At 33.5% G+C, this 25737-nt stretch overlaps 2 protein-coding genes across 3 annotated transcripts; one reads left to right on the forward strand and one right to left on the reverse strand.

Annotated features, from left to right (window-relative positions):
* Nucleotides 1-631: 631 nt before the first annotated feature.
* On the reverse strand, nucleotides 632-10172 carry LOC126820756 (CDK5 regulatory subunit-associated protein 3). 2 transcript variants are annotated; one of them, XM_050548866.2, is made up of 14 exons: nucleotides 10081-10172; nucleotides 9545-9627; nucleotides 9049-9180; nucleotides 8502-8602; nucleotides 8210-8258; nucleotides 7555-7643; nucleotides 6936-7025; nucleotides 6252-6388; nucleotides 4523-4685; nucleotides 3778-3946; nucleotides 3295-3377; nucleotides 2748-2950; nucleotides 1506-1677; nucleotides 632-818 (listed from the first exon to the last, which is right to left on the reverse strand). In XM_050548866.2, exons 2-14 carry the CDS (start codon nucleotides 9603-9605, stop codon nucleotides 747-749), a joined length of 1521 nt encoding a protein of 506 aa, XP_050404823.2. In that variant the 5' UTR covers nucleotides 9606-9627; nucleotides 10081-10172; the 3' UTR covers nucleotides 632-746. The 2 variants fall into 2 exon arrangements, with proteins under 2 accessions (XP_050404823.2, XP_050404822.2); XM_050548865.2 differs by having other exon boundaries at nucleotides 10050-10151.
* Nucleotides 10173-14556: 4384 nt separating this feature from the next.
* LOC126820770 (glycerol-3-phosphate dehydrogenase [NAD(+)], cytoplasmic) lies at nucleotides 14557-24695 on the forward strand. The gene is made up of 9 exons (XM_050548887.2): nucleotides 14557-14687; nucleotides 17185-17365; nucleotides 18326-18466; nucleotides 18675-18813; nucleotides 19050-19162; nucleotides 19729-19849; nucleotides 20730-20839; nucleotides 21152-21258; nucleotides 22303-24695. The coding sequence occupies exons 1-9, from the start codon at nucleotides 14614-14616 to the stop codon at nucleotides 22397-22399; spliced, it is 1083 nt and encodes a 360-aa protein (XP_050404844.1). The 5' UTR covers nucleotides 14557-14613; the 3' UTR covers nucleotides 22400-24695.
* Nucleotides 24696-25737: the final 1042 nt, after the last annotated feature.

The raw sequence follows: 25737 nt of genomic DNA on the forward strand, positions 1-25737 counted from the left end.
CGGACATGTGTCAAGGATTCAGCTATACTGTATATAGGTCTATTTATGGACTAGATAAAATAGATAAAGAAAGAGAAACTTACAGATAAATTAACATCTGTTTCATATATATATGCGCTCGTCGATTATTTCACCGAGTTCTACCAATTGTGGCACCATTTCCGGTCGAATAATACTTTGGGGCGGGGGGAATTTTATCCCCATCGAAACATAGTCAACCTCAACAGCACAAGAAATGGAATTTTGGGGGAGGGGCACGTGTATGTACCCCATCCAATACTGAAATATACGTCACTGGTTTTGTACACAATATTGATCGGACAAAAGAGAATAATTACTCTGTGACTGACTTGGACTGGGTTTTTTTATGTGTGTTGCAGTGTATTATACAATAATATATGTATATGCTTTTCCTTGTGATAGCTAACGTGTATAAGTTTCCAAATTAAGACCGTTCCTCGGGCTTGTTGAGGAATTTCAGCAGAGAAGGGGGGTAGGTAAGTTAAGCGCAGGGTCTTAGAGATTATCCGAGAATTTTATAAAATCAGAAACTCCGAGACAACATTTCTGTCTATTTGACTGCATACTTGTAATATAGGATTAGAGTGGAGGAAGGCAAAACTATATGACATATATTTAAGTCTCTATTTACTTATATACATACAAATAAATACATAATATAACAATAAATCTCCCACCCTGTTTATTTATACTGTAAAATAACAAAAAATATAATTTCAAAAATATTAAATGGTATTGATTTCTCCCATTATATTAATTGGTCTGCCTTTATATTTCTTTGATATTTCTGACTGTAACTGAAATATATAAACAATTATAAGAATTATTCAATGAGTGGATTAACATTATTCTGATACAAAAATTCAATGTCTGTTATATGAAATAAAAACCCAAGTCTGCTTAATCCCCCATCAGTGTTTAATTTTTTAATTATTTTCTCCAACCAATGTTGAAGTCCTTTGTGCTGATCAAGGGAGGGGAATGTTTAAGTTTCCCTTCAATGTGGCTGTGTCGCATATCATAAACAAATGAATAAACACTTTCCACACAGAGCTAAATCTGCCTATTGCAGGTCTTTCTTTAGGCGTGAAATTTTATCTAAATTATTTATTAGACATTAATTAACTTATCCAGACTATATTCAACCCTCGATGTCATCACTAGCCTGCAATGTTTATTGGATTTGGTTCTGATTTGCTGTTTGACTTCCATTCATGATTTAATCATGAAATGGATAATCGAGACTATGTTTTTTATCATACTGACTTTAGTAATGATGATCGAGGCTAGGCCGAAAATTTAATCGCTAAAATCTCGGTTCAGAGTGGATCAATTTGACTGAAATTTTCATCAATTTCCCTTACCGTATCTAGTTTTTAACTATTATAGTGAGAACTGCCAGCTCTTTATCTAATCTCCCATAATGTATCTTTAATCATCCTTTTTGAATATTAGTACAATCGTTTTATTAAAAGCTATCTAACCTGTTTTTGTAGCTCTTTTGTTTTTTTGATAATTATATCTAATTTAGGTTCTACTTCTTTCTGTTCTTCTAAAGCTTCTTTTCTTCTTATTACAGCCTGTCTCTCGAGAAAGTTCATCTTGTCAGCTAATGTTAATATCTGTTTTAGATTATCATTAACACGATTTACAAATCTGAAAAGAAGCAAATAAATCTAGACACCTCATTCTTTATTTCAATCCTGTTGTTTAAAATACGCCCACATTTTACAAGAGATGGACTTTGAGCAAGCTAAACAATCAGGGGCCATAATCCAGGAAGATACAGTCCGATATGCGCAAGTATCGAAAGGAATCAAGATCTCGGGGATATAAACATATATTTTAAGTATCATCAAAATCGAATGAAAATTGTGACCTCTAGAGGGTCCACAACCTTGGTATTACATATTTATACACTATTTGCATACCAAGAGTGGACATTTTGTCAGGCAGTTTTGATCCAATTTTCAAAGTTGGATAAAAGTTGTGACCTGTAGAGTGACCACAAACAAATTGTGAATTAGATATTCCGCATGTCCAGATGGACAGGGGTGACGACAATATACGTCCACAGTGTTAATGCTAAACTGGCAGACATTTGAATTTGCATGTGTTGTGTAATTCACAGTTAGAACGTCTTTATTGATTTTGATCTCATCTCATAAAACTAATCCACATTCATAGAAGATCCCCTCATGTATTAAAAATGTCTTTGTTCACTGTTCTTTTTCTCCCTTGTATTTATTTTAGAAACAAATATTTTTGCCATTAATTAGAAACTATGGGCTTTGTAATGGTACAAATATTGATACAGTTTATCGCTATGTTCCTAAAGCGGAATTGCAGCCGAATGGACACACTAGGCGAAGTCTCCACCCGATTCAACAGTCGATTGCATCACCTTTCACATCACATGACTAAATATGGCAGTGACCATGTCTTCAAACAATCATGTGGTGATTCTCTATTGAATTCTAAACATGCAAACAGGACACAAAATGTGAATATATTCAGCTGAATGAAAATTGGGTAGAATATATCAAACATGATTTGATTTGGGCGAATAGAAATTTGGCCGAATGACACACTAGAGTGTCCACCGCTTTAAATAGTTACTTTGAAAACATTGGTTTTATAAATATATGAAGTCTTTATAATATCAATTTGTCAGTATATAAAAGGTGATGCCTTACAAATTTTAGTTAAGAACTATGAAAAATTACCGTGGGGAATTTCTAATTAGTAATAATTGTTGCATTCTCATATTAGTTAACATCTGCGTTATTTCTTGTACTTTTTCTAGAAGGTTAGTGACCTGTGATGCATCCAGTTGTATAGATTCAGGTGCTGATTGAAACTGACTGTCAGATAATACAGAGTTATCACCCTTTAATTCTACCAGTCTCTGATTTAGAAAAGCTTCAAGCTGAAATGAAAGTTATGAGGTTATTATAATAATAATTGATGCATTATTTTCTTTTAGAAAACAAGTACGAGCATACTATGGACCAGAATGAATTGTGATCTCACAAAACAAATCAAAGCCTGTCCATCAGTGCACAATTGGTCAAAAAACAAGAGTGCCAAGTTGCATGTCGATTTTACTGGAATTGAAGGGGCCTTAGGCTTATTTCGATAGGTGTCACCCCAAGTAGTAAAACAACAAGATAAGTAGCCTCTCAGTGGTCATCTAGGTCATCAAAATAGAAAATATATAATGTGCACTCATATTTCTTTTTCTGAAGTTTGTAGTGAATATAAAATAATTACCTCAAACAGATCGTCTAAAAACATGTTTCGGGTATCAGGATTTTCTAACATACTTAAAGCAAGTTCACCTTTAGCTACACCATCTAATAAACAAACCAAAATATATTTAAACAATTCCTGTCATGCTCTCATTCATAAATAAATAAATAATCTTTCTAGATTATTTTGTAAGGGACCAAACAATCTAGTCTGAAGTTAATCACTGGGGTTTAATATAGGCTATGCCTGTTCCCCAATCCCTATTCAGATACAAATCTGAATAAAATATTGCTTATAAAAAAAAAAAATCTTCTTTAAATTATTAAAACCATCTTAGTCTTGTTTATTTCTGATAATATCTTAGTAGCCATTTTAAAGATGTGGCAATACCGCGTTGTTTACCAATAAAAGAAGTATTGAATTTTATCTTGAAGTTGTTCACTTCGATGTTGGCTTTCAATAAAAAATATAAAAAATAATTATTACTGTTGATTATTCCTTTACCTTCAGAAGATTCTGTAACTTGAACAGAGTGTTTAGTGGTATCATCTTCCCAATTAATTTCCCCATTGCCCATTTCATCTCCCCCACTCTCTACTGTAATATCAGCTATATCACCAAAATCTATCTCTGCCCCAAAGTCTATTGTTTCTTGTTCACCAATCCAATCAATCTACATGTACATAATAAAATAAGTATATATTAGTAAATAACCCACACCTTTCTTTAAAAATACCCAAAACTCCTGAAGGGTTCATGACTTCATGTTTATTTCCGTATCCCCTGGGGGTGGGGGGGTGGGGGGGTGGCACATATGCTTTTGTATCAGGCTAGAATTACCAGGCTAATGAATACAGGTAAATGCCATGCTGTGTGCTATGAGGAAAATTTGGCTTCACTGAATTCCAACTGTCAAAAAATCTTTTATGTGCACAGCAACACATACACATGTGGAACTCATTCTGGTCAAGATGCTTTTCCTTTCCAGGCAGAAGACTGACAAGGAGAAAACCAATCAGGAAAATCCTGAGAAACTTTCTTCAACAATACAGGGATCAAACCCAGAACCTCCTATTTAGTGAGCCCTCACACAGCAACTGTGGCTTCATGCGGGGGAGAGCAGAGCATCAATTTTCCTTGATACCAACTAAAGGTCTGTGATACAAAATGAAGAAGTCTGTACATTTATATCCTGTAATGGTAGATATTATAAATAATTTTAATGGAATTACTAGTTATACAAACTTACATCATCAGGATTTTCTACTAAATCATCTTCATCTGTTGTATCTATTAATATAGATGAAGCTTCCACTTTATCAGGTATTTTACCAGTCTTCCATTCAAAGGTTGTAGTATTACCTCTTGATTGAACATGTTTTAATGCTTTTAAAGATTCACTGCTTAAATCTCTGAAACAGTATTACAGTATAAAATAATTATAACTGTAGTGTTTACATCTAACATCCATTCACTCAGGGCTCACACTGGCTTTCGATTTTTTTCCGCCAAAATGGATTATAATTTTAATATAAAAAAAATGTTCATATTTTTTTCCGCCAACTGGAATATTTTATCTGCTAAAAATGTGTGATAAAAAGACAACACCTAACCATTTTATGTCTCAGCTAGGCTTATTATAAAACAGTTACCGATATATACAATACAATATACAACAGCTTTAAAAATCTTTCTTTACATAATAGATTAGCAAAGTTTGGATTTAATAAGATCAGATTTTATTTTTGGTGACTTCAATCTATTTGAACACCGTACTGCACAATATATTTTCAGTATTTAAACGTCAAATCTCATCCAAGGATTGCTATTTTTCTATAAATTTATGTGTTGCGTGCACAATAAGCCTATTGTTATTTTCAGGTACCGTAAAGATATCAGAATCTGATCCCTGACAGAATGGTATAAATTTCAATTATATTTGTTAAGAGATGCTTACAATATACCCGTCGTTAACTTTTAGAGCATTTTGGCGACAGTAATAAGATACAAATGGCGAACTGTTTTCTCGCTCAAGAATCGTCACTATTCAACTCGTTCTTACGTTTTCGTCCAGTGGTGATATTATAATTTGGAATAATGATATCCAATACGCATGCTTGTATTTTTACATGACTTATATGAATCCCTGTAAACGAATTCAGCTATCAAAATATTTAATTATCTTTGCAAGGAACTGTCGGCCATTTTGATTACATGTATTATCATTTATTTTAGGACGAAACGAAACATCAATTAATCACTGCTTGGATTAATCAAGTAGGGGTAAATAATTACTTGACATAGGCTTTATATATATCATTCACAATTATCAATCAACTAATCATTAATCCAAGACAACTGATTAGTATTACTCATTGACGCGATCTGGATTATTGGCGGCCAGTTGATTAATTTATAGTATCTCGCCACGTGATTGACACTCACTAAATAAATGGTTAATCCAGGATAAATACGATTAGAATTTCAAGATTTTTTTCCGCCAGTTCTCAAAAAGAATCGCCAGTACCGCGAAACATTATCGCCAAAATCAAATTTTAATCGCCACTTTCATAGTTTTATCGCAAATTGCGACTTTGGCGATCGACAGTGTGAGCCCTGCATTCACTTAATCTGATATGTAAGTTTGCTTGTGATTTCTGCGTATTGTGTCTTGTCCGTAGATTTGTTTCGTGTAATTGTGTGTGGTGCAGTCCCCCTGCACTTACTATTAAATTGATCAACTGATAATACAACTTAAAGTATGTTCCGCAGACGATTCTACATGGGGATAAAAATTAAAATCACTGCAACAGTAACACATGTTTAGCCTATACAGATTTGTTTCCTTTTTAATTAGTCAATTACTTCTGTGTAATTACGATTTTCAATGGAAGATCAGATGATTCACTGCCAAATAGAGACTACAGGATTGATCGATAATAGTTTAGCAAGGATCCATCTGTTGATAAATTACTCACCGACCCATTATATGAGTTATAAACTGATCATAGTACAAAACTGTTGGTTCAAGCTGTTTACTACATTTAGCTATTTTATCAAACTCTGTAGGTAAATCATGAACCAAGGAAGCTAACTCTGTTTTTATTTTCTTTCCCTGAAATTCATGAGCCCAAAATAATTTACAATTCAAATTATGTCATTCAATAATTAAACCGATCATGTGTCCTTTAGATTCAAATTTAATAATGATTTTACTTGTTTAAATATTCACCATAAACCTGGATTTCAGGCATTCTTGTTTGGCCAAGAAAAGAAAATGGTCTTGCACTGGATGAATTCAAGAATTGCAGACTGGTGAATTGAGTCAATAATCCCCATAATTCATTGCATGAATAGTCTATATACAGCCAGTATATATAAACAATAAATGATATTTTGTATAAATGAGTATATGATTAAGTCAAAAAGGATGCAACTTGGCCTAGAATAGCAGATAAATTACTTTTATTGTTTTACATATTACAAATCATCTGTACAATAGCAGATTTCTAATTTGCAATTCAACTTTAAGTACATAAGGTATTTATACGTTGATATTGCACAATTTGAACTCTCAAAAATCTGTGATACATTACAATTGAAATCGCTATTTGAATCTATATTGGTCCAACTACCGGTAATATATAATACAAGTAACATACCACTATTCCCATCTTTTTACAAGCTGATTCATAATTCTTTCTTTGATTGATAGCATTGTTAGCATAATCTCTCTCTTTTCTTGTACATTCCTAAATATTATAAACAGAAAAATAAAAGACAACTTGTAAATTACAGCCTACTAAAAGATAAAATGGGAATATATTTTGTCAATACTTTCAACTTTTATAAAATCCATATCATGTCCTTCAAGGACAGCATACATACATCAATGTCCAATCAAACAAAAATAGATTATTTGACATTTAATAATACAGGGATAATATGAAAAGAACATGAAGAAATAACATGAACTGATAAAATGAAAATATTATTACATTACATTAATCAAATATGATATAAGGACAGGAATTTGAACATACCCAATTAACCAACATACAGCAGGCGAATAAACTATACTTTACGGGAAACACCTCAATAATTGCACCCTTTCCTTAAATGCATGGTATGTACTACCACTTTGTAATGAAGTGTGGCGGATTAAATCAAATTTCAAATGCTAATTGATATGAAGTATATAGAATTGCATACTAGAACTATCCTACTGTATGTACAATGTGCAGAAACATGAAACACAGAATTTCAAACAAATAAACATACTTCTTGAGTTTGATGACATTTTGCTAACTGTTTCTTTAAAGCTGGTATTTCATAATTTACGTTTCTAGATAACATCTGAGCCGATTCAGCTGTAAATACATATAAACTTATTAGAATTCATAGAAAATAATTTGAAATACTGATACTTTATTTCCAATTTTAATTACTTTACAATACTATAAGTATGACTGATGGCAAATTATGTGGATCCATGCTTCTAAAAAAAAAAACGTAGTTTCATCCGAATGAAAATTGTTATCATTCCTGAGTCAACAAAAGAATTTGCCTGTTTTCAACTTAAAATATTTCTAAATTAAGAAAACCGTTTAATTGAGAACCCAAAGTAGCATGATTATCTAGATTTCTAAGTATTCAAATCAAACTTGTTGTAAATATAAATCAAATGCAATAGGAAAATCAACTAATTCTAAACTTACAGTATACAGTTAAATATAAAACATAGATTTCCAGTAATTTTTAACACACTTTTCTCCCTGATAAATTTGGAATACTGACCATATAAAATACTTAAATTGATGTGTCACTTTAATTTTGATCACCTCAATCTAAAGACCTTTATGTTTATATTCAGCACACATGAACTGATAATTTAATCCTTACAAGCTAGCATATTTATAAAAAATAAAATATTTACCAAGAAACATTCCATCTTTCTCATATAATTTTACAATGTTGGCCCAATCCTGAAAATACAAATGAAATGGGGTTTATCATCCTATTGTTCTGCTCCAACTGGGCTAATGAAGACGGGCTAAGGGTGAGAAGATATCCCATAATGTAGAATACACAGAATATTGTATTTTTCTTGCAATCAATCTAATCATTTTTCTCCCAATCAAACTAATCATTTTGCATCTATGCTCCACAGAGTAGCTAGTTATAATGTTATAAATGTTTCATACATCAAAATAAAACAAAATACATACTTGCATTTTTTGTGATGAATATTGACCGAAAACATTTTTTTTACCAGAGTCTGTTGCTTGTAACAATTCAACTATCTTCAAACAATGAAAATAATTAAGGTCTGAAAAAAATTGAAATTAACTTTAATTCTGGCATTTTTTCTTTTTAAACTTTGTAAAATCAAATAGTATCGCTCCCATTATTCAAAGAATAATTGAAAATCCAAGTACTGATTGACTTAGAGTAACATATATTTTTTGTAAAAATGCTTTCAATTCCTTGAAAACTTCAAAACGATCACAAAATCTATCCATACATTGACAGTTTACATGTGTAGGCCCTATATCCCAGAGTCACAAATTTGTCTCTAAATTTATATACAATCTAATAAGCACATCCCCAACTCTAAGCTTATAGTTAAATCAAAAACTATTCTTTTTATCAACTGACAAACATTAACCTAAAATGCTTATACTGATGCCTCTTTCAGTTTACACTTATTAATATGAGCCCAGTTTAATCGGTAAATGTATGATATTATTGTTCTGCATTCTAAATACAACTTACATGTTCCTTCTGTTAAAGCTGTCACTTCCTTTACATCTGGTACATCTACTAATGCTGCATCAATCTTTTCTCGTACTTGTAAACTTTTCCCTTGCCATTGTGAATTACAATGTCTTCTGTTAATTAACCAGTCTAGATAATATAATTCAGAGCTACGTATGATTTGAAGATTTATAAGATACCACTATATTGTAGAGTTGTGACGATACAACACATACATGTAGGTGGGTGTAATGTGAAACCAAGAGCTTAAATATCTTGATATGAATTGGAGGGTCTAGAGCACAAGTGATCTAACTACCAACCATTTTAGTTGGTTGTTAGATCACTTGTGCTCTAGACCCTCCAATTATGAGCTTGTAATAACTCGGTGTATACTAAAAAATGGCACAATCCTAATATTGGGTGGCTGCTGGGTAAATAAATGTTTGCTTTCATTTCCAGACGCTTCTCTTATTAATTCAAATAAAATATATAATATTCAAATTAAACTTACCTAAAAGTTTATTGTAGTGAATATCAATGGGTATATTTTCCACATTATCGTGTTCAGCCATTTTTAAAGACAACTAATTAAATCTGAAATTATACCAACAATTTAAAACAAATTCTATTAATAATTCATCGGTTATTTGACTGACACGTACACCAACTGCAACTTTAATTTAATCAAGTCAATTAAAAGATTTCACAATAAAGAATAAATTATAAACAAGAAGGCCTACCGGTAGACGTAAATAAATATTATGGGCCACACAATAGGTCTTTTAAGTGTTGAATAGCATTCCAAAATTGGATGGGAAGGAAATATGAATGTGATATTTTTTAACATAAAGGTCTAAGGATGTGTAATTTAACAAGACTAAGACTTAAGAGCGAAGTTTGTCAAAAATAAACAAAACATGCGGTTTGATTGAGTAACATTGTTTACTAAAAATTCGTCATGCCGTTATTGTTTTTGGTAAACACAATTTCAAATTTAAGAAAATATTGATAATAACCATTTTATTAAATCGCAGATATCTAGCTTACTTTCAGTCAAAATAATCTTTCCATATGTTCAATGTTGTTTATATTTTCTTGCACCTTCCGGAAGAAACAGTGACCACGTGTCTGAAATGGTGGGTCGCTTATACCAAGAAAAATAGTTTCCATGCCCGACTGCCGCTTACACCAATAGACATCAAGCGCGTGTCCAATCTCCACACAAGTCTGTTTGGGAGATTGGCGCGTGTCTGCCACTTTTCTGGATTGTGCCCAGCTCCCCATTAACAGCATGAATTCCCAGAAAATGTCCATTTGCCCGACTCAATGACAGAATTGTATTTTAAATTATACCTATTTAATTTTGTCAGTTTTGGTTTAGCCAACACAATTTGGGGGGGGGGGGGGGCATGGACCCTTATAATATATAGGCCTAATAATGTATTATAATGTATTTATAAGGTCTATGGGGAGACCTTTTCTAATGATTAAAATTTCCGAAAAAAAAGGTGCAATTTGGGCCAATATTATCGGGTTGGTGTCAGCAGTACCCCCGTGGCCCTGTCTGACAGCTCAATAATTATACGAGTCAATTTAGTTCTTTGTTCTTTTATAACTAAAAAATCATGGCATTACACGAACTTTACAACTGCGCCTTCCTTGCTTTCATTGGTGCAAATTGGACTGTGATTTGGTCAAAAGTACTAGCTTACTTTCTGGCTTACGCAGAGACTGGTCTGACTGCTAATACCCCCCCCCCCCCCCCGCGGCTCTGTGCACATGGCCTACCGTAGATAGCCTTCGTCACAGATATGATTTTTATAACCATTCAGGGAAACACCTAATATTTCCGACAAAGTGATTTAAGAGCGGACCACGCAAAATAAAGTTATTCAAGCTCTTTGAATCTTGAGAAACACAAATACACTTTGTGTAATAAAGAATATTATGCTGATTGTACCTTGTGGTGTTTTAAAGCAATTTATGATAAATTGGCAACTCCATAACAGTACGAAAACTGCATATTTCCTTAGTCCTAACGTGTCGAGCAGAAATGTAGGACGTTAAATAAACCCGGCCCACTTCATTTCATTTATAAATGATAATGTAAATAACAGTGTTAATCCCGAGAAGCTTTCCCATTGTAGCCTATTCAAGACTTCAAGACATATCCACAAAAAGTTGTGTCGGGTAGGTAGGAGAGTGCTCCACCGGCCCCCACCCTCTTTTCGTCTGTATCAACTGTCTGATGTATGATAAAAGGACACTTGATGTTTTTAGGGTTCCCACATTCCCTGATCTGTTTGTAATGAAATTTTCAAATTATTAATTTTACATTATCTATTTTCGGACTATTACAGCAAGAATGGCTAGCTCTTTATCTAAATCTTACATAATATATCTATAAAGATGAGTAAGATTTAGCCGACAGTTCTCGCTATAATAGATTAAAATTAGATAACGAAAAAGGAATAATAATGGAAAATTCCTGAAGTAAAATTACATCATTCTGACTGCCTGAATACTCTCGTTTTTCATTGCTGCCGTTGCTATGATAATAAACAAAGTCTCGATTATTGAGTTTTAAATTAAATTATTTAATGGCTATCGTTTTTTAATCCGTTTAAGCTCACAACAATCCGATGGTTGAGAGAGTTTATTATGGGCTTGTCATGTGAATAAATGTCCAATTAATAATTTATATAACACTTGAGGTCAGAAGAAAAAGATCTCCAATAGGCAGATTTGCTCTTACATAATGCATCTTTAATATACAAAAAGTTCGGAGAAAAGTAGTTATGTCTTGTGAAAGATTCTACAGACTTATTTTATTTTTCTCGGGCAATGTCGGAATTAAGTTCTAGAAGTAACAACCAAAGCTGCAAAGGTGTATAATATAATATGACAAAGTCTGTTTTTTTGGGGTTTTTTTTCAATTTCAAAAATGATTATTTGAATGTACCATGCTAGAAAACGTCCAGAACAGATTCTATCGCATGCTGTACGCATATAGCTAAGGGTGCGTGGTTCTTTTCGTGGAGAGGGGAAATACATTTTTGATCTACTGCACTGAAAACTTTTTGTTTAACAGCTTAATCTACGCCACCGCATCTAAATTTACTACAAAAAAAAAAACAAAAAAAACTTCTCCGGACATTTTGGGAAGTAGACGTATTATTCTTCAAAACCAGTAGAGAAGATTTGCCAAAAATGAATAAATTATGTCTCTACGTCAAAAGGTAGTAGGATCCAGTGTAACCAAGAACTCTATAACTTTCATCAAATTGAACTGTCATTTAGGTGCTTAGAACTGTATGATCTCAGCTGGTTTTTGATAATATATGATATTTACTTTTCAACTCTGTATAAACTTCCGTTAAGGCACGGACTGGCGATGATCTAATTAAACATGTAATTAATCCCTTATGTCATTTACAAACTATATATATATATGATCTGTGCACACGTTCCGCTTTACTTCAAAGGAATATGCACTGGTCACCTTATAAGCATACCATGACGAGATAAAAGAGACAATTGCATATATTATGATCATGAGTTATCTATTTCCGAATAGTTTGACTTATTTCGTGCTAATGTGAGCACTAATGTTCTTAATAGGCTAGAAGTCCGACAGTAATTGTAGCGTCAAATCGAAAACACTTTATAACAATGGCTATTTCTTTTCAAAATTTGACACCCCAAAATGGGTCGTGGTCCTTTTCTGTTTCCGGGGTATATATACTATTCAAAAAAAGTAGGGGATATTTGATTTTTAAGTGTTATTAAAGTCACCTAATGAAACTGACGAAGAAACAAATGACAAAATGAAATGAAGTTCACATTCATCTATTTATTCCAAATGATCGTTAGACTAAGTAAGGCACATACTGACCATTATAAGGGTAAAATGATACCCGGGGTCAAACAGCAAAGTTACCACAGCATCACAACCAAGTCAGTAACGGGTAAATCCTCCTCTGTTTGCCAAACAAGCATTGATCCGACGTGGCATACTCCTAATGAGACGTCTAAGGTCATTTTGGTCCAGATTGTCCCATTCCTGTTGCAACGCAGCAGCAAGTTCTTGGACATTGGCAGGACGTTGTTGACGTTGACGTAACCTCTGTCCAAGCATGTCCCAGACATGCTCGATGGGGGAGAGGTCGGGACTCAGTGCTGGCCAAAGTAATGTGGTGATGTTCTGTTGTTGGAGGTAACCTGTAACGATCCTGGCCCTGTGACATCTTGCGTTGTCATCCTGGAAGATGAAACGGCGGCCATGACGTCGTGCGAACGGCACAACATGGACTGCCAAGATGTTGTCCCGGTAGTACTGGCCTGTAACACGCCCTGCAACAACATGTAAAGCCGTTCTTCCAGCAACAGTGATGCCTCCCCACACCATAACAGAACCACCCCCAAATCGATCATGTCTGATGACGTTAACGTCTTGGAAGCGCTCCTTTCGACGACGCCACACCCTCCTACGTCTGTCCAAAAAATCAACAGTGAACTTTGACTCATCTGAAAACATCACATTGCTCCAGCCTCGATTATCCCAGTGTTGACGATCCCTACACCAACGACGTCTTGCCTGAATGTGATGATCTCTCAAACAAGGGATCACGCGAGGACGTCGGGCGCGAAGGTGACCCCTATGCAGTCGATTCCGAATCGTCTGGCCACTCACTCTCACACCAGTGTCTGTTTGAAGACGAGCGCTGATCTGATTTGCTGTGATGACACGATTTCTCAAGGCCAAGGTACGGATAAATCGATCCTGGGCTTGAGTTGTCGCCCTTGGTCGACCTGAGCGTGGTCTGTCCTGTACAGATTGTGTATCACGGTATCTGGACCATAGCCTGCTTATGACAGACTGAGAAACATTCATCGTCCGCGCCACAACCGCCTGTGTTGTGCCGATCTGTAGCATGCCAAGGGCACGTAACCTTTCATTTTGGGTAAGCCGACGCATATCAAAATTTGTTTTCTGGTCACTAAAACAATTAAACTGATGTTTCCACCCTGGAATTCAATGCCACAATGACTGTAACATTCAAAGTCAGAGTCGTGCAAATCTTGGGTTGGACCCCCATGATGATCCCAAGCATCACCTGCATTCCATGCGGTAGCTATTGGTGCGTTTGGGCGTCACATGTAACTGGAAATGTTTCTTCTGTTAGGTTCTATAGTGACTTTTTTCGTAGTCATTTGCATATTTTAGTATTATGCCCCCAAAATCAAATATCCCCTACTTTTTTTGAATAGTATATTTCAATACTATATTATTATATATATTGTCAATGTGCACCACCCCGAGGTGAACAATTTTTCCGCCAAAAACTGTGTAGCGGGGATTTGGAATTATTTGTTATTAGCCCTTTCATTAAAGAGTATTATTATTATTGAGTAAAAACATCCAATTTATATGATATCTAATGAAGTAGCTAAACCGCATCTGTTCAGTTAATCTCTCTCGAAAAAAATATTTGGCTTTGGCTTGATGCCTGAGTGTGCCGAGTGTTTTCGGCATTGACAGGTGCCCGGATGATCTAGCTTGAACCGAAAGGTACGCTGATGATATTTTCCACCGTTCGTCACGCATTAATCATGTCTGCAAGATCCGTATGCATCGTTGGATCCGGCAATTGGTAAGATTGTGATTGAAACATTTTAATTTCTTGCATAATTAAACTTAGTTTTATAGATCAAACGAGTTCGCCGACAGAAAGATTGTTAACTAGAATGACCTTCACTTTGTTGTCATTGGGAAGGTCAAAGGACAAGGACGGGTCATAACCGATGTATAGTCTTGTCATTTAATTGCATTTCAGACGCCTACATGGAAATGTGGTCGTATTATCGTCGCCTCCGTCCGTCCGTCCGTTGTTCACAATTTCTTGTGAACTCTCTACAGTCTACATTAATTTATTATCTGATCATTTTGAAATTTATATATATTATTTACATTAGTGAGACGAAGAATCCTATTGAATTTCAACAATATTCTGTTAACCCACATGCACATAACAACATGATGTTAAATTTACGTAAAAATGGTCAGTCAGTTTACCATAATTTTATTTACGTTAGTGAGACGAAGAAGCCTATTTGAATTTCAACAATATTACATGAATTACCTTAAAGTTAAATGGCCCTTGGTTCACTTGGTTGAACCTTGTGAATACTCTAACAACTAAAGTTATCATCCAATCTGTACGTATTAAATTTATATATATTATTTAGATTAGTAAAATGAAAAAATCTATTGCATTTCAGAAATATCTGTTAATAACTTTAAGAGTTATGGCCCTTGTTTCACCTTGTTGAACCCTTCGTGAACTCTCATAAGACAAAAGCTATCGTTTGATCTGTATTAAATTTATACTTTAGATTAGGAAGAAGAAGCAACCTATTGAATTTCAGCAATTTCCGTTAATAACTTCGAAAGTTATGGCCCTGGTTTCACTTTGTTAAACCTTGTGAACACTCTAATGACAAAATTTATCATCCGATCTGTATTAAATTTATATGCATTATTCAGATTAGTAAAACGAATAAGCCTATAATTACATGTATATTGGTCCTTGTTTCACGACAAAAGTTATCATTCGATCTGTATGAAATTGATATCAGTATCTTGTAAATGCTCGCTTACCTACAAAAGAATAAATATGCGACAACTGTGGGCTTATGTATCTTTTTTTGCCGATACTTTTTTCTTCTTTTTTTTTATCTATTTTGTTCTATATGTTAGTAGTTTCTTCTTCTTCCTTTATTTTAAAAGAAATATCCTAATTATTCCTATCTCGTGCATTATCCGTAGAATTGGTGCTTTAATTCCTCCATAACTTGGGCTTACTAATTTCCATCTCTGCTACATAAAAAAATCCAGTTCACACGTCAGTGATTATAAAAAAAAAATAAACAGAAAAGTGGGTTTGATATTTTTTTTATCTAAACGTGCATTAGTAATTTAGTACACACAGCTTGATAATTATAACCATTGAAGAACTCCTTGAACCACTCACTAAGGGATCGGCCATATCATGGCTCAGTGCTTAAGCGCCGGTTCACTATAACCACGATGTCCCATGTTTGTTTCGGGTTTTGGCTGTGAACGTTCCTCAGGATTCTCCAGCATGGTAAATTCCTTGTCAGGTGTGGGACAAAGGCCAGACAAGGAAGTGTAGTTGGGAAGAAAAACCAAGGTTCCATCAGTCAGACTTAAGTCGCATCTATGTCCCGACTTTGGACTCGACTTTAAATATTTATTGCGACTCGGACTCGGCAGTCGTGATGTACTGCCGACTTGAATGGGATTTGGGCTTTGGTAAGACTTGGGACTTGACTCGACTTGGTACTAAAGTCAGCGACTTGGGAATCGACTCAGGCTCGAGGTGCAGCTATTGGGACTCGACCTCCCGCGACTTAAGACTGCACTCGGACTCCCGCGACTTGTTCCCAGCTCTGGGTCCCATATATATGATATAAGCTACATTGACGTTAAAGCAAAAGAACCCAGGGCAGTTGGAATTCAACAAAAAGTAAGCGGAAACATGGTGCTGTCAAGACAATATTTCTCTAATAGCACACCATTTCATTTCATTTTTATAAAAAATAAAATACTAGTGCACCTCGTAAATTGAAAGTTAAATTGCTGAATAAAACTGCAATATAAATTTCATTTTATTAATATTAGTTAACTTAGGAACCTTATTAATTTTCAGTACCACAAATGTGAAGACATTGAAATATTTTATATTATATTATTCTTTTTGCCTTTTATTTATTTGATAGTCTTGATTATTCAAGTCTATTTTGTCGCGGCTTTGACTATGCCTGTTTTATTAACTAGAATATACATGTATCTGATATTTTTTCTTTAAGTGAACAAGAGGATGTTCAGAATGATATCCCTCACAACTTAGGGTATTTGTGATGGTTTGAATTACATGGGAGTACATGTACCGGTACTATAATCAAAGCTCTGATTGGGTAAAACACACTCTAAATGATCAGAATCATATCCATCTAATCAGACTGGTTAATACCGAAGCCATTTACATGTAAAAGTGTATTTTATGATGTACTGTTATTTCATAAATTTTGATAAAACATATTAGATTCTCTAATCATATTTTTCAGGGGCTCAGCAATTGCTAAAATAGTTGGCAATAATGTTAAGGAAAGAAGCGAATATTTTAAAGAACGTGTACCAATGTATATGTATGAAGAAGAATTTAATGGAAGGAAACTGACAGAAATTGTGAACACCGAACATGAAAATATCAAATATTTACCAGGTATCAAACTTCCAGAAAATGTGGTAAGATATCTCATTTATTCTTTTGATACGACCATTGTGTGCATTGCGAAACAAAGAATTTCTTCGTATTTCTACAATTTATGTTAAGTACATCTTGAATTATGGCTCTTGTTCATTTTGTATAATCTTTTGAACACTCTCGCAACAAAAATGGTCTTCAGATTCATATTGATTGTCTAAATTAGTAAAAAGATAAAGCCTATCTAGTTTCAATAATTTATGTTACTTACTTATTACACATGTTCACTATGTTGGAGCCACTTACGTGATTCATTGAGTAGCGGGGGGGGGGGGCTTGGGCTGGTTCACTAACCGGGTTTGATCGAGATGATGGCCAAGACAGTACCTTTGGATTTTCAAAAGTATTTCCCCATGTCAGTTCAATAGGATAAAAAAAATAGAGGTTCAATGTATATGTTGGAGGACATGTAAAAGAACCCTTTTTGAATTAGAAGTAGGTTGTAGCGTCATTGTCCGTTCAAATTTTCACTCATACCACACTGCATGACATATGCCAGTCTTCATTAGCCTAGTTTGTTGTATAACCTCATTTCATTTCATTTTGTTCCCATTGCAGAGTCTTGTGAATGCTCTGTTGACAAAAGTTAACATCTGATCTGCTTGAAATTCAATTTATATGCATAGTTCAACCTATTGAATTTCATACTGTTTGAATGGCATTTAGTAATTGTTTATTTTATTGAATTTCAACTATTTCTGATAATTACTGATAACATTATTGCCCTTGATGATATCAATTAATCTTGTCAATGCACCAGTGATATTATACTGTACTAGGTAATAAGAGTTTTTGAAAGATTCACAATTTGACAACCTTTGTGCCTTTGTGGACTGCTCAGACAACTTTGCTGCTATGGGCATATGATTCGTTGCCAAGCACCCTAGCTCTAAAAGTGTTCGCTGTGAGTGTAATTTCCGTCAAAAACTTTTACATTACAGGTAGCTATTCCTAATCTACTAGAAGCTTCAAAAGATGCTGACATACTTATTTTTGTGTTACCGCATCAGTTTGTTAAAAAGATCTGTAATGAACTTCAAGGTAAAATAAAGACATCAGCCATTGCTGTCTCATTAATAAAGGTATGGTTATTTATTATACTAGAGTCGAACGAGGGAAGGTAGCCAGATCGGTTGGTGCTGAAATTAAGTTTAAAGATGTCTCATACATGTTTTCCATTGCTACTGAAGTTTATTAATGCTTGAGAAATTGAGACAGAAATAAGTTTTGATTCTTGGTACATGACATACTATAATTTTCAAAAAATTAAATTTCAATGTTTATGTTTAGGGTTTCGCAATCTCAGAAGAAGGAATACAGTTAATTTCTCGTCTTATAAGTGATATTTTATCTATACCATGTGGTGTTTTAAGTGGAGCTAATTTAGCAGGAGAAGTTGCCAGTGAACAATTTTGTGAAACAACTATTGGTATGTGTTTTGAGCAATGAAGATAATCTATCTAATCGGGTTATATGAAATCACACCTTTAAATAGTATCAAATAAGCTCATTAGAGATCAACATTTAATTATGGAAATATTGTGTAAACGATGGGCAATTACCGGTACAAGACCCTTGGACCTTTTGTCTTTTGAGATTTTGTAATGATTAAAAAAGCATATATGCGTGTTTCTTATTGTTTTTGCTTCTATGCATATTTTTCAGGAAGTAAAGATAAAGAAATAGGTGAATTACTAAAGCTATTATTTGAAACACAATACTTCCATTGTTCTGTTGTAGAAGATACAGATACAGTAGAATTATGTGGTGCTTTAAAGGTAACTTTTAGTGTTGTATGTGAAGAACTTTTTTCCTAATGGGGAGCTGCGATGGCTCAGTGAATAGGTGCCTGGTTCGCTAACTTGAAGGTCCCTGGTTTTAATCCTGTGTTGGCCGAGGAAATTTATTACGTTTTTCCAGGTTTGTTTCCCCAAGTCAGACTGCAGGATGGAGGGCATGACAAGGAACAGCATCTAGTTCTGATGGGTCGGAAAATCGAGGTCCCATTCACGTAAAAGAAATCATGACAGTTGAAGTTCAATTGCCGTATGGCCATCTTCATCATTTATTGATGTGACCTGCTGATTCAAAGCAGAGAGACTCACAATAGCAATGTATTTCTACCTTCTGTTAGTAATACAAATTCAATTGACAGCGTGAATACAACCAGATCTGGACAGTATATCTCACCACTATACCAAAGGTACAGTCCTTTGTGTGGCATTATAAAGAAAATTATCCCTAATATGAATAAAAACATTATGTGGAACATATTCTTTTCCTTGTTGAATGTATGTGTATTGGTATTGTGTATAATATTACATTTGAAACTTTTGCAATGTAGAATGTTGTAGCTATCGGGGCTGGTATTGTAGATGGTATGGGATATGGGGATAATACTAAGGCAGCAGTACAAAGATTGGGTCTAATGGAAATGATAAAATTTGCTGAAGTTTTCTTTCAAGGTTTGTAAAGATCTGTTTTCAGTTAAAACGTACAATTAATAATGGAAACTTGTAATTTTTTATGTCATACACATATAAATATTTCCAACCTGGAATGCAACTTCTAAAACTACTGGTAAATTGCCACCATTTTTTGTCTTAAAATCACCAGTACCATTACATGACAGATGGATGACACATTTATGTCTATCAAATTCAAGACTTAAGATGGCTTTTCTCCTAGTGATTATTATACTCTTTTTACTTTTCAAAAACATTGAGACAACATTGTACAGATAGTACTTATGTATCTTTTCTGGAAATATGTAGGCTTATCTATTTTCTGTTAAAGTTGTATTTCTTTTCTGGAATTAAGTATTTATATTCTTGTATTATTTGTTTTGTCTATGTGTTCTTGTGTAGTTCTCCAGAATTGCTTATTATCTACATGCATCTTGTAAAGCAATCAGATTAAAATACAGACCTATATTTCGTTTCGTGTTTTATACTTTCAATGGCCTACACTACATGAAGATCTGACAAGTTATAGCGATAGGTCACGTCTAGGGTCAAAAGACAGACTTTTGACCCTATGACGTAAGACATTTGATTAACCAATCAGCATTGATGTTACTAGTGGATTACCCACAGTTCCATGCAAAACACGCCTAAAGCTCGCCGTAACAGACCGTTTCATTGGCTTATCCCTGACACCATTCAGAACACGAGTTAAATAACAACTCTTCCAGATCCTAGTGTAGTAAAGACAAGTAAAACGAAATTTTGAACTATAAAAAACGAAAGGAAATAGGATCTGTGTTTTAACCAGATTGCTTGTAAATGTTTTATTGTATATACTTTGATTAAATGAACAGTGTAAATATATAGTTGTGTATTACAGGCAGTAAAACAAGTACATTTTTTCAAAGTTGTGGTATCGCTGATTTAGTAGCAACATGTCATGGTGGTAGAAACAGATTGTTAGGGGAGAATGTAGTAAAATCAACAAAGGTCTGTATATCTTATAAGATAAAGTGATTTTAAATGAAATTTGCATAAAATTAAATGTCTCTATAAAAGTTCATGACAGTGTTATAGTAGTCACTTGATGTCGTTACATTCAGAATTAGAAGATTAAAGTATATCTCTCAAACTAGATTTAAAATCATCCCTTTATAAAAGAGGTGCATTTTCATTGCATCTCGGTATATATTTGGGAAAGCCCTAATTCATAACTGCGTTCAAATAAACTAGGAACTAAATAGACAACTCTTATAAAACTTAACATTTACTCATTACTTTAGAGTTGCTTTTCTATTGCAGTCATTAAAGGAACTTGAAAAAGAAATTTTGAAAGGTCAAAGTTTCCAAGGTCCATTAGTAGCCAAAGAAATTTATGGAATGCTGGAAGAAAAAGATATGTTAAACAGGTAAACATTTGTTACAGAATTAATTTGTAGAATTGAGTTGTGTTAAACAAAGGCATATTATTTTCCATTACCAGAAGTAAAGTATTAAAAGATAAGCCCTGCAACCATATATAGTTATCAACACTTCTATGTCTAATGAGCTGGCATATGTGGAAATTTATGCAGTTTTAACTAAAGAGTTAAAAACAAATAAATCTTTTAATAATTTTATGTGAATGAAACTTAATCTTTTGAAATAAAAGGCATCATAGAAGTATTTTAGTGAGTTTTAAAAAATAATAAAATATAGGAATAAGGTAATGTAAGTTATAGTGCTTGAAATTAAAAATTTAAACCCTGTTTACATTACAAATTTTAAGCGTGCCAGGCACGACACAGGTAAATTTTTTGTGGTCACGGCACAGTGCCAGACATGGCATGGTTAAAATTTCATAGTGTAAACACTATCTAGTCTGAGAACGGTTCTCAGTACAGATTACTGCGCATGTGCCAAATGAACCTTGACCTTTTTCCCCGCGAACTTTGAAGTTCTGTCAAAATGGCTGCCCAAACTAAATGAACTGCAATAATTGTTTTTATCCAGGTAATTTTAGAAAAATGTAAACTGAAGGATATATTTTAGATACAGTTTCTCCTAATTCCCCAATGAACCATCTGATCTAGTTTTGACAAATTCTGTATCACATTCACAAGATATTGAGAATTGCAATAAAAATATTCTGAATTTCTAAAGGGTTTTTCCCACAATCCCTGATAATTTGAAAACAAGTCTGTCAAGAACTGTGACCTGTAGAGGGCTCACAATATTAGACAGGATGACAGTATACATTAGTGTATAGAAAGTATTTACTATTATCTGAAATGAAACACATACAGTCTGTCTACAATTAGCTCAGCTTGAGAACAATACAAAGCTGCTGGTTTATTGACACTTAGTCTGTGTGATCTATTCTCAAAGTAGATGGTTTTCTGTGTGCACAATGCTTTTATCAATGTTTTCTGATTTAGGTGCATTTTAATTTCTGTTCCATTATTTTATTGTAGGTTTCCATTATTCGTGGCAATACATAATATCTGTGAAAGAAAGATGGATCCTAAAGAGTTTGTTAATTGTTTAAGAAATCATCCGGAACATTTATAAACTTTAATGTCATTTTTTTTTGTTGATTGATATAAATGCAGGGTAAAATCAATACCACTCAATTCGATCATTATGCCTCATGAAAATTTGGTTTGTTTTGTCTCTTAAAAGTATTTCAAGTACTTTCTCCGAGTCTAAAAAAATGGCTTAATTGAACACCTGCATTTGGTGTGGTTGTTAAAAAGTAAAAACTAGAGTTTTTGAAAGCAGAAAGCAATAATACGAAAAAGAAAAAGTTGTATTACTTGGAAGCTCTCCTAGTAGACAAAACAAACTGGATAAATTTAATGATATTAATTGTGCTCCCTAATAATTTTGAAAACTAAATATGGTCAGTGGTCTAGATCCCCTCCAGTAGGCTATGTGTGTAGAGTAGACCTAGTGGTCTTTACTAATAATATATTTACGGTATGTATTTCATTTCTTTGTAACTTCTTCCAAAATTTTGGTCAACCTAACTCTCAAGGAAACCTGACTACAGAAATTTCATTAGGATTCTGAATGGAAGTGTGTTTCCTCACAATATGTTAGTTGCTTTTTGGATAAAGATATGACAGTTGACCATATCCATCCTTGTTGTGTAATCTCTAATCTCAAATAGAATCTGAGCATGTGACATTGGTTGTCACTCTGGACAGGTAGGTTGCAAGGCAACCAATAATTGGTCCACATAAAGAAAGCAAATAGCTTTAGAAATAAATCTAGTGTTGCAATTATTAGAGTTAATGGAAAAAAACAACAAATATTAACATCCTTGGTAGTAGCAGGACAAAGACCACTGAATTAATCTGGTTTAGTAATAATGATATTCAACTAATATATTTAATTAGGCAATTTTTTATATATTTTTTAATGTTTTATTTCTATCTTTCAATCCACATATTGCCAAAGATGATAAACACATTAATTGTTCAATTAGGGCCAATGCAGCATCACTTGCAATTTAATGACCCTGTCTTACATACATAACTAGGTTATGTATTTGACCTCAAGAACTTAATATCTGAAAGTATATTGCTAATGACCCAGAAATATTAAATTATTGACCCAGTAAATTCAATTTTATTTAATACAGCTCTTGCATTCTCTTACATGGCAACAACAGCACTCATCTATTTGTTATCCTACATATACTTCACAAGGATAGCAATGTATTTGAATACATTTTAGACTGTAGGCTTTATTTAGTTATAGTTTTATAAATTTTTACTTTTAGCTAACTAATATCCAGAAAAAAAAATCATTATTATTAATTTATTTAGTTATAGTTTTATAAATTTTTAAATTAGCTAACTAATATTCAGAAAAAGAAATCATTTTATTAAATGTGTGAAGATTAAGATCTCTAATGATTGTATGGTGTTAAATTTACATTTTGTTTTAATATAAGTTCAATAATACATCATGATAAATATAGTAATCAATGGTATTATGCAATATCTATATAATGTAAAATACTGCTCAATATAATAATTTCTACATTTTTAGAAGTGATTTGTGTTGATATTTTTACTTTGTTGTTCCAAGTATCATGAATATAAACAAGAGAGAGAGAGAGAAATGGTGTTTAACGTCCACTGGATACAAACTAGGTTATTTCGGGACTAACACACGGTTCAATTTTATTTCAATAATTTGCTAGCGTGTAGGGGTCTATAGCAGTTGGAGGCACGGGGAAAACCCACGAGGTGGGACAGGCGACCCTACCAGGGAATCAAAACCATGCCAGTTGACTCAATGAAAGATCTTATGATACAGTGCGCACATGTTAACCATTTGACTATCCAACCCCCCAAAACAAGAAAAGAAGTCAAATGTAATGTTGTACATGTATTAAGGTTTAGTTTATATTAAGTCATATAATGATTTGCCAAATATATGTGTGTGTTTCTATACATGTAGATTTAGTGTTGTTTGGGAAGTCTTACTTTTGTTGAAATTGTACTTTAAAGAAATACCAGATAGATAATTATTGAATCTCAGATAGTTTAATTGTAAAACATTTATATAATAATATCATGAAGTGGTAATATTTAGAAACTCAAAATCGCTAAAGTACAAATTTATCTTGAGTACAACTTTATCTAAAATAAGACCTGAATATGATGCTTAAGACTTCCTATTGTTTTAACAGGTTTAAGCTAAATTTGGATATATTTATTGATCAATATTGAAAGACTTTTTATCATCAACTTAGTTGTTAATCTTGCCTGATTTCCCTTTATATATATAATTATTATTTGTTATCTTTTTACATTTTGAAGAATGGAGTGTTAATAAACTGTTGATTAAAATATTGTTTTTTTTAACTTGTCTTTCTTCATATTCCTGAACGAGAAATCCCTCTCTGGCCACTGCTGGATTGACTTCTGATACTTGAGCTCTTGAGGGATTGTGTCTATCCTTCCCGTTAAACCAAATCTCTCTTAAGTACAACAATATGAAAGTCCTTCGTTTAACCTGTGGTCTTCCTTAAACTTTTGACAGTGATTTAAGGTATTAAAAAAGGCGAAAGTATGTTTGTCTTCAAGCAGTATTGTTTACATTGTAGCCATTTTGATAGCCTCGTTTGTCATGCAATTAGTTTTTCTGCAATATTCTGCTTAGCACTGTTTAATTTAGCGTAATAAATTCCGTGAGTCACGACGTAGCGTTATGTTAACATATCTGGAGCTCTATTTTAAACCCGAATGATATTATTATGCAGTTAGGTATTTGGTTGTTAATCAGACTATTGACCAGTCATAAATTGGAACAGAAATTTGCTTTCGTTACTCCAGTGTTAAGTGGGATTAGGTCTAATAAAACGAAACATTGCGAGGAGTATGCTCTTTCTTATGCAGATATAATTTTGTTTTACTTTAGTTAAAATACCTGTTATCATAAGTAGCATTGTTTATTGCAATAACAAGTGCATGTTTACATTATCAACCAGGAAACGGGCACAACGTCATAACAGCCATCTTCGAATTGTTACATATTAAAACTTGAAGACTGTCAATCCATGCACAATTGTCCAAATCATACTCGAATTGGCAGAAATTACTAAGTGAAGTGTATGAAACCATAGAAATATATACAGTATCTATTTCTATGATGAAACCAGTTCCATGGTTCTAAAATTTAGTCCTGAAATGACCTGGTTAGTGGATGTTAAACCCCATTTCTCCCTCTCCTAAAGATTTACTGACATCAGACAGAGGAATATCTTCTAAATGAGCAACATGTTGGCAAAAGAATAATTGAAACATACATAACACTTGTATGCTTGTATGCATATCATACTTACACAACAAACTTTCTGTTTGCTGGTGGCAAATAATATCCTGTTATTATAG

Source organism: Patella vulgata, chromosome 5 (assembly GCF_932274485.2).
Source record: "Patella vulgata chromosome 5, xgPatVulg1.2, whole genome shotgun sequence".
Taxonomy (NCBI): domain Eukaryota; kingdom Metazoa; phylum Mollusca; class Gastropoda; family Patellidae; genus Patella; species Patella vulgata.

Coding starts and splice junctions, on each gene's coding strand:
- LOC126820756 (XM_050548866.2), bottom strand. CDS start 9,605: ATGGCTGAACACGATAATGTGGAAAATATACCCATTGATATTCACTAC. Junction 7,644..8,209: donor GAAAGATGGAATGTTTCTTG/GTAAATATTTTA, acceptor ATGTATTTACAG/CTGAATCGGCTCAGATGTTA. Junction 819..1,505: donor CAAAAGAGCTACAAAAACAG/GTTAGATAGCTT, acceptor TATATATTTCAG/TTACAGTCAGAAATATCAAA.
- LOC126820770 (XM_050548887.2), top strand. CDS start 14,614: ATGATATTTTCCACCGTTCGTCACGCATTAATCATGTCTGCAAGATCC. Junction 14,688..17,184: donor ATCGTTGGATCCGGCAATTG/GTAAGATTGTGA, acceptor CATATTTTTCAG/GGGCTCAGCAATTGCTAAAA. Junction 18,814..19,049: donor ATTTTGTGAAACAACTATTG/GTATGTGTTTTG, acceptor CATATTTTTCAG/GAAGTAAAGATAAAGAAATA.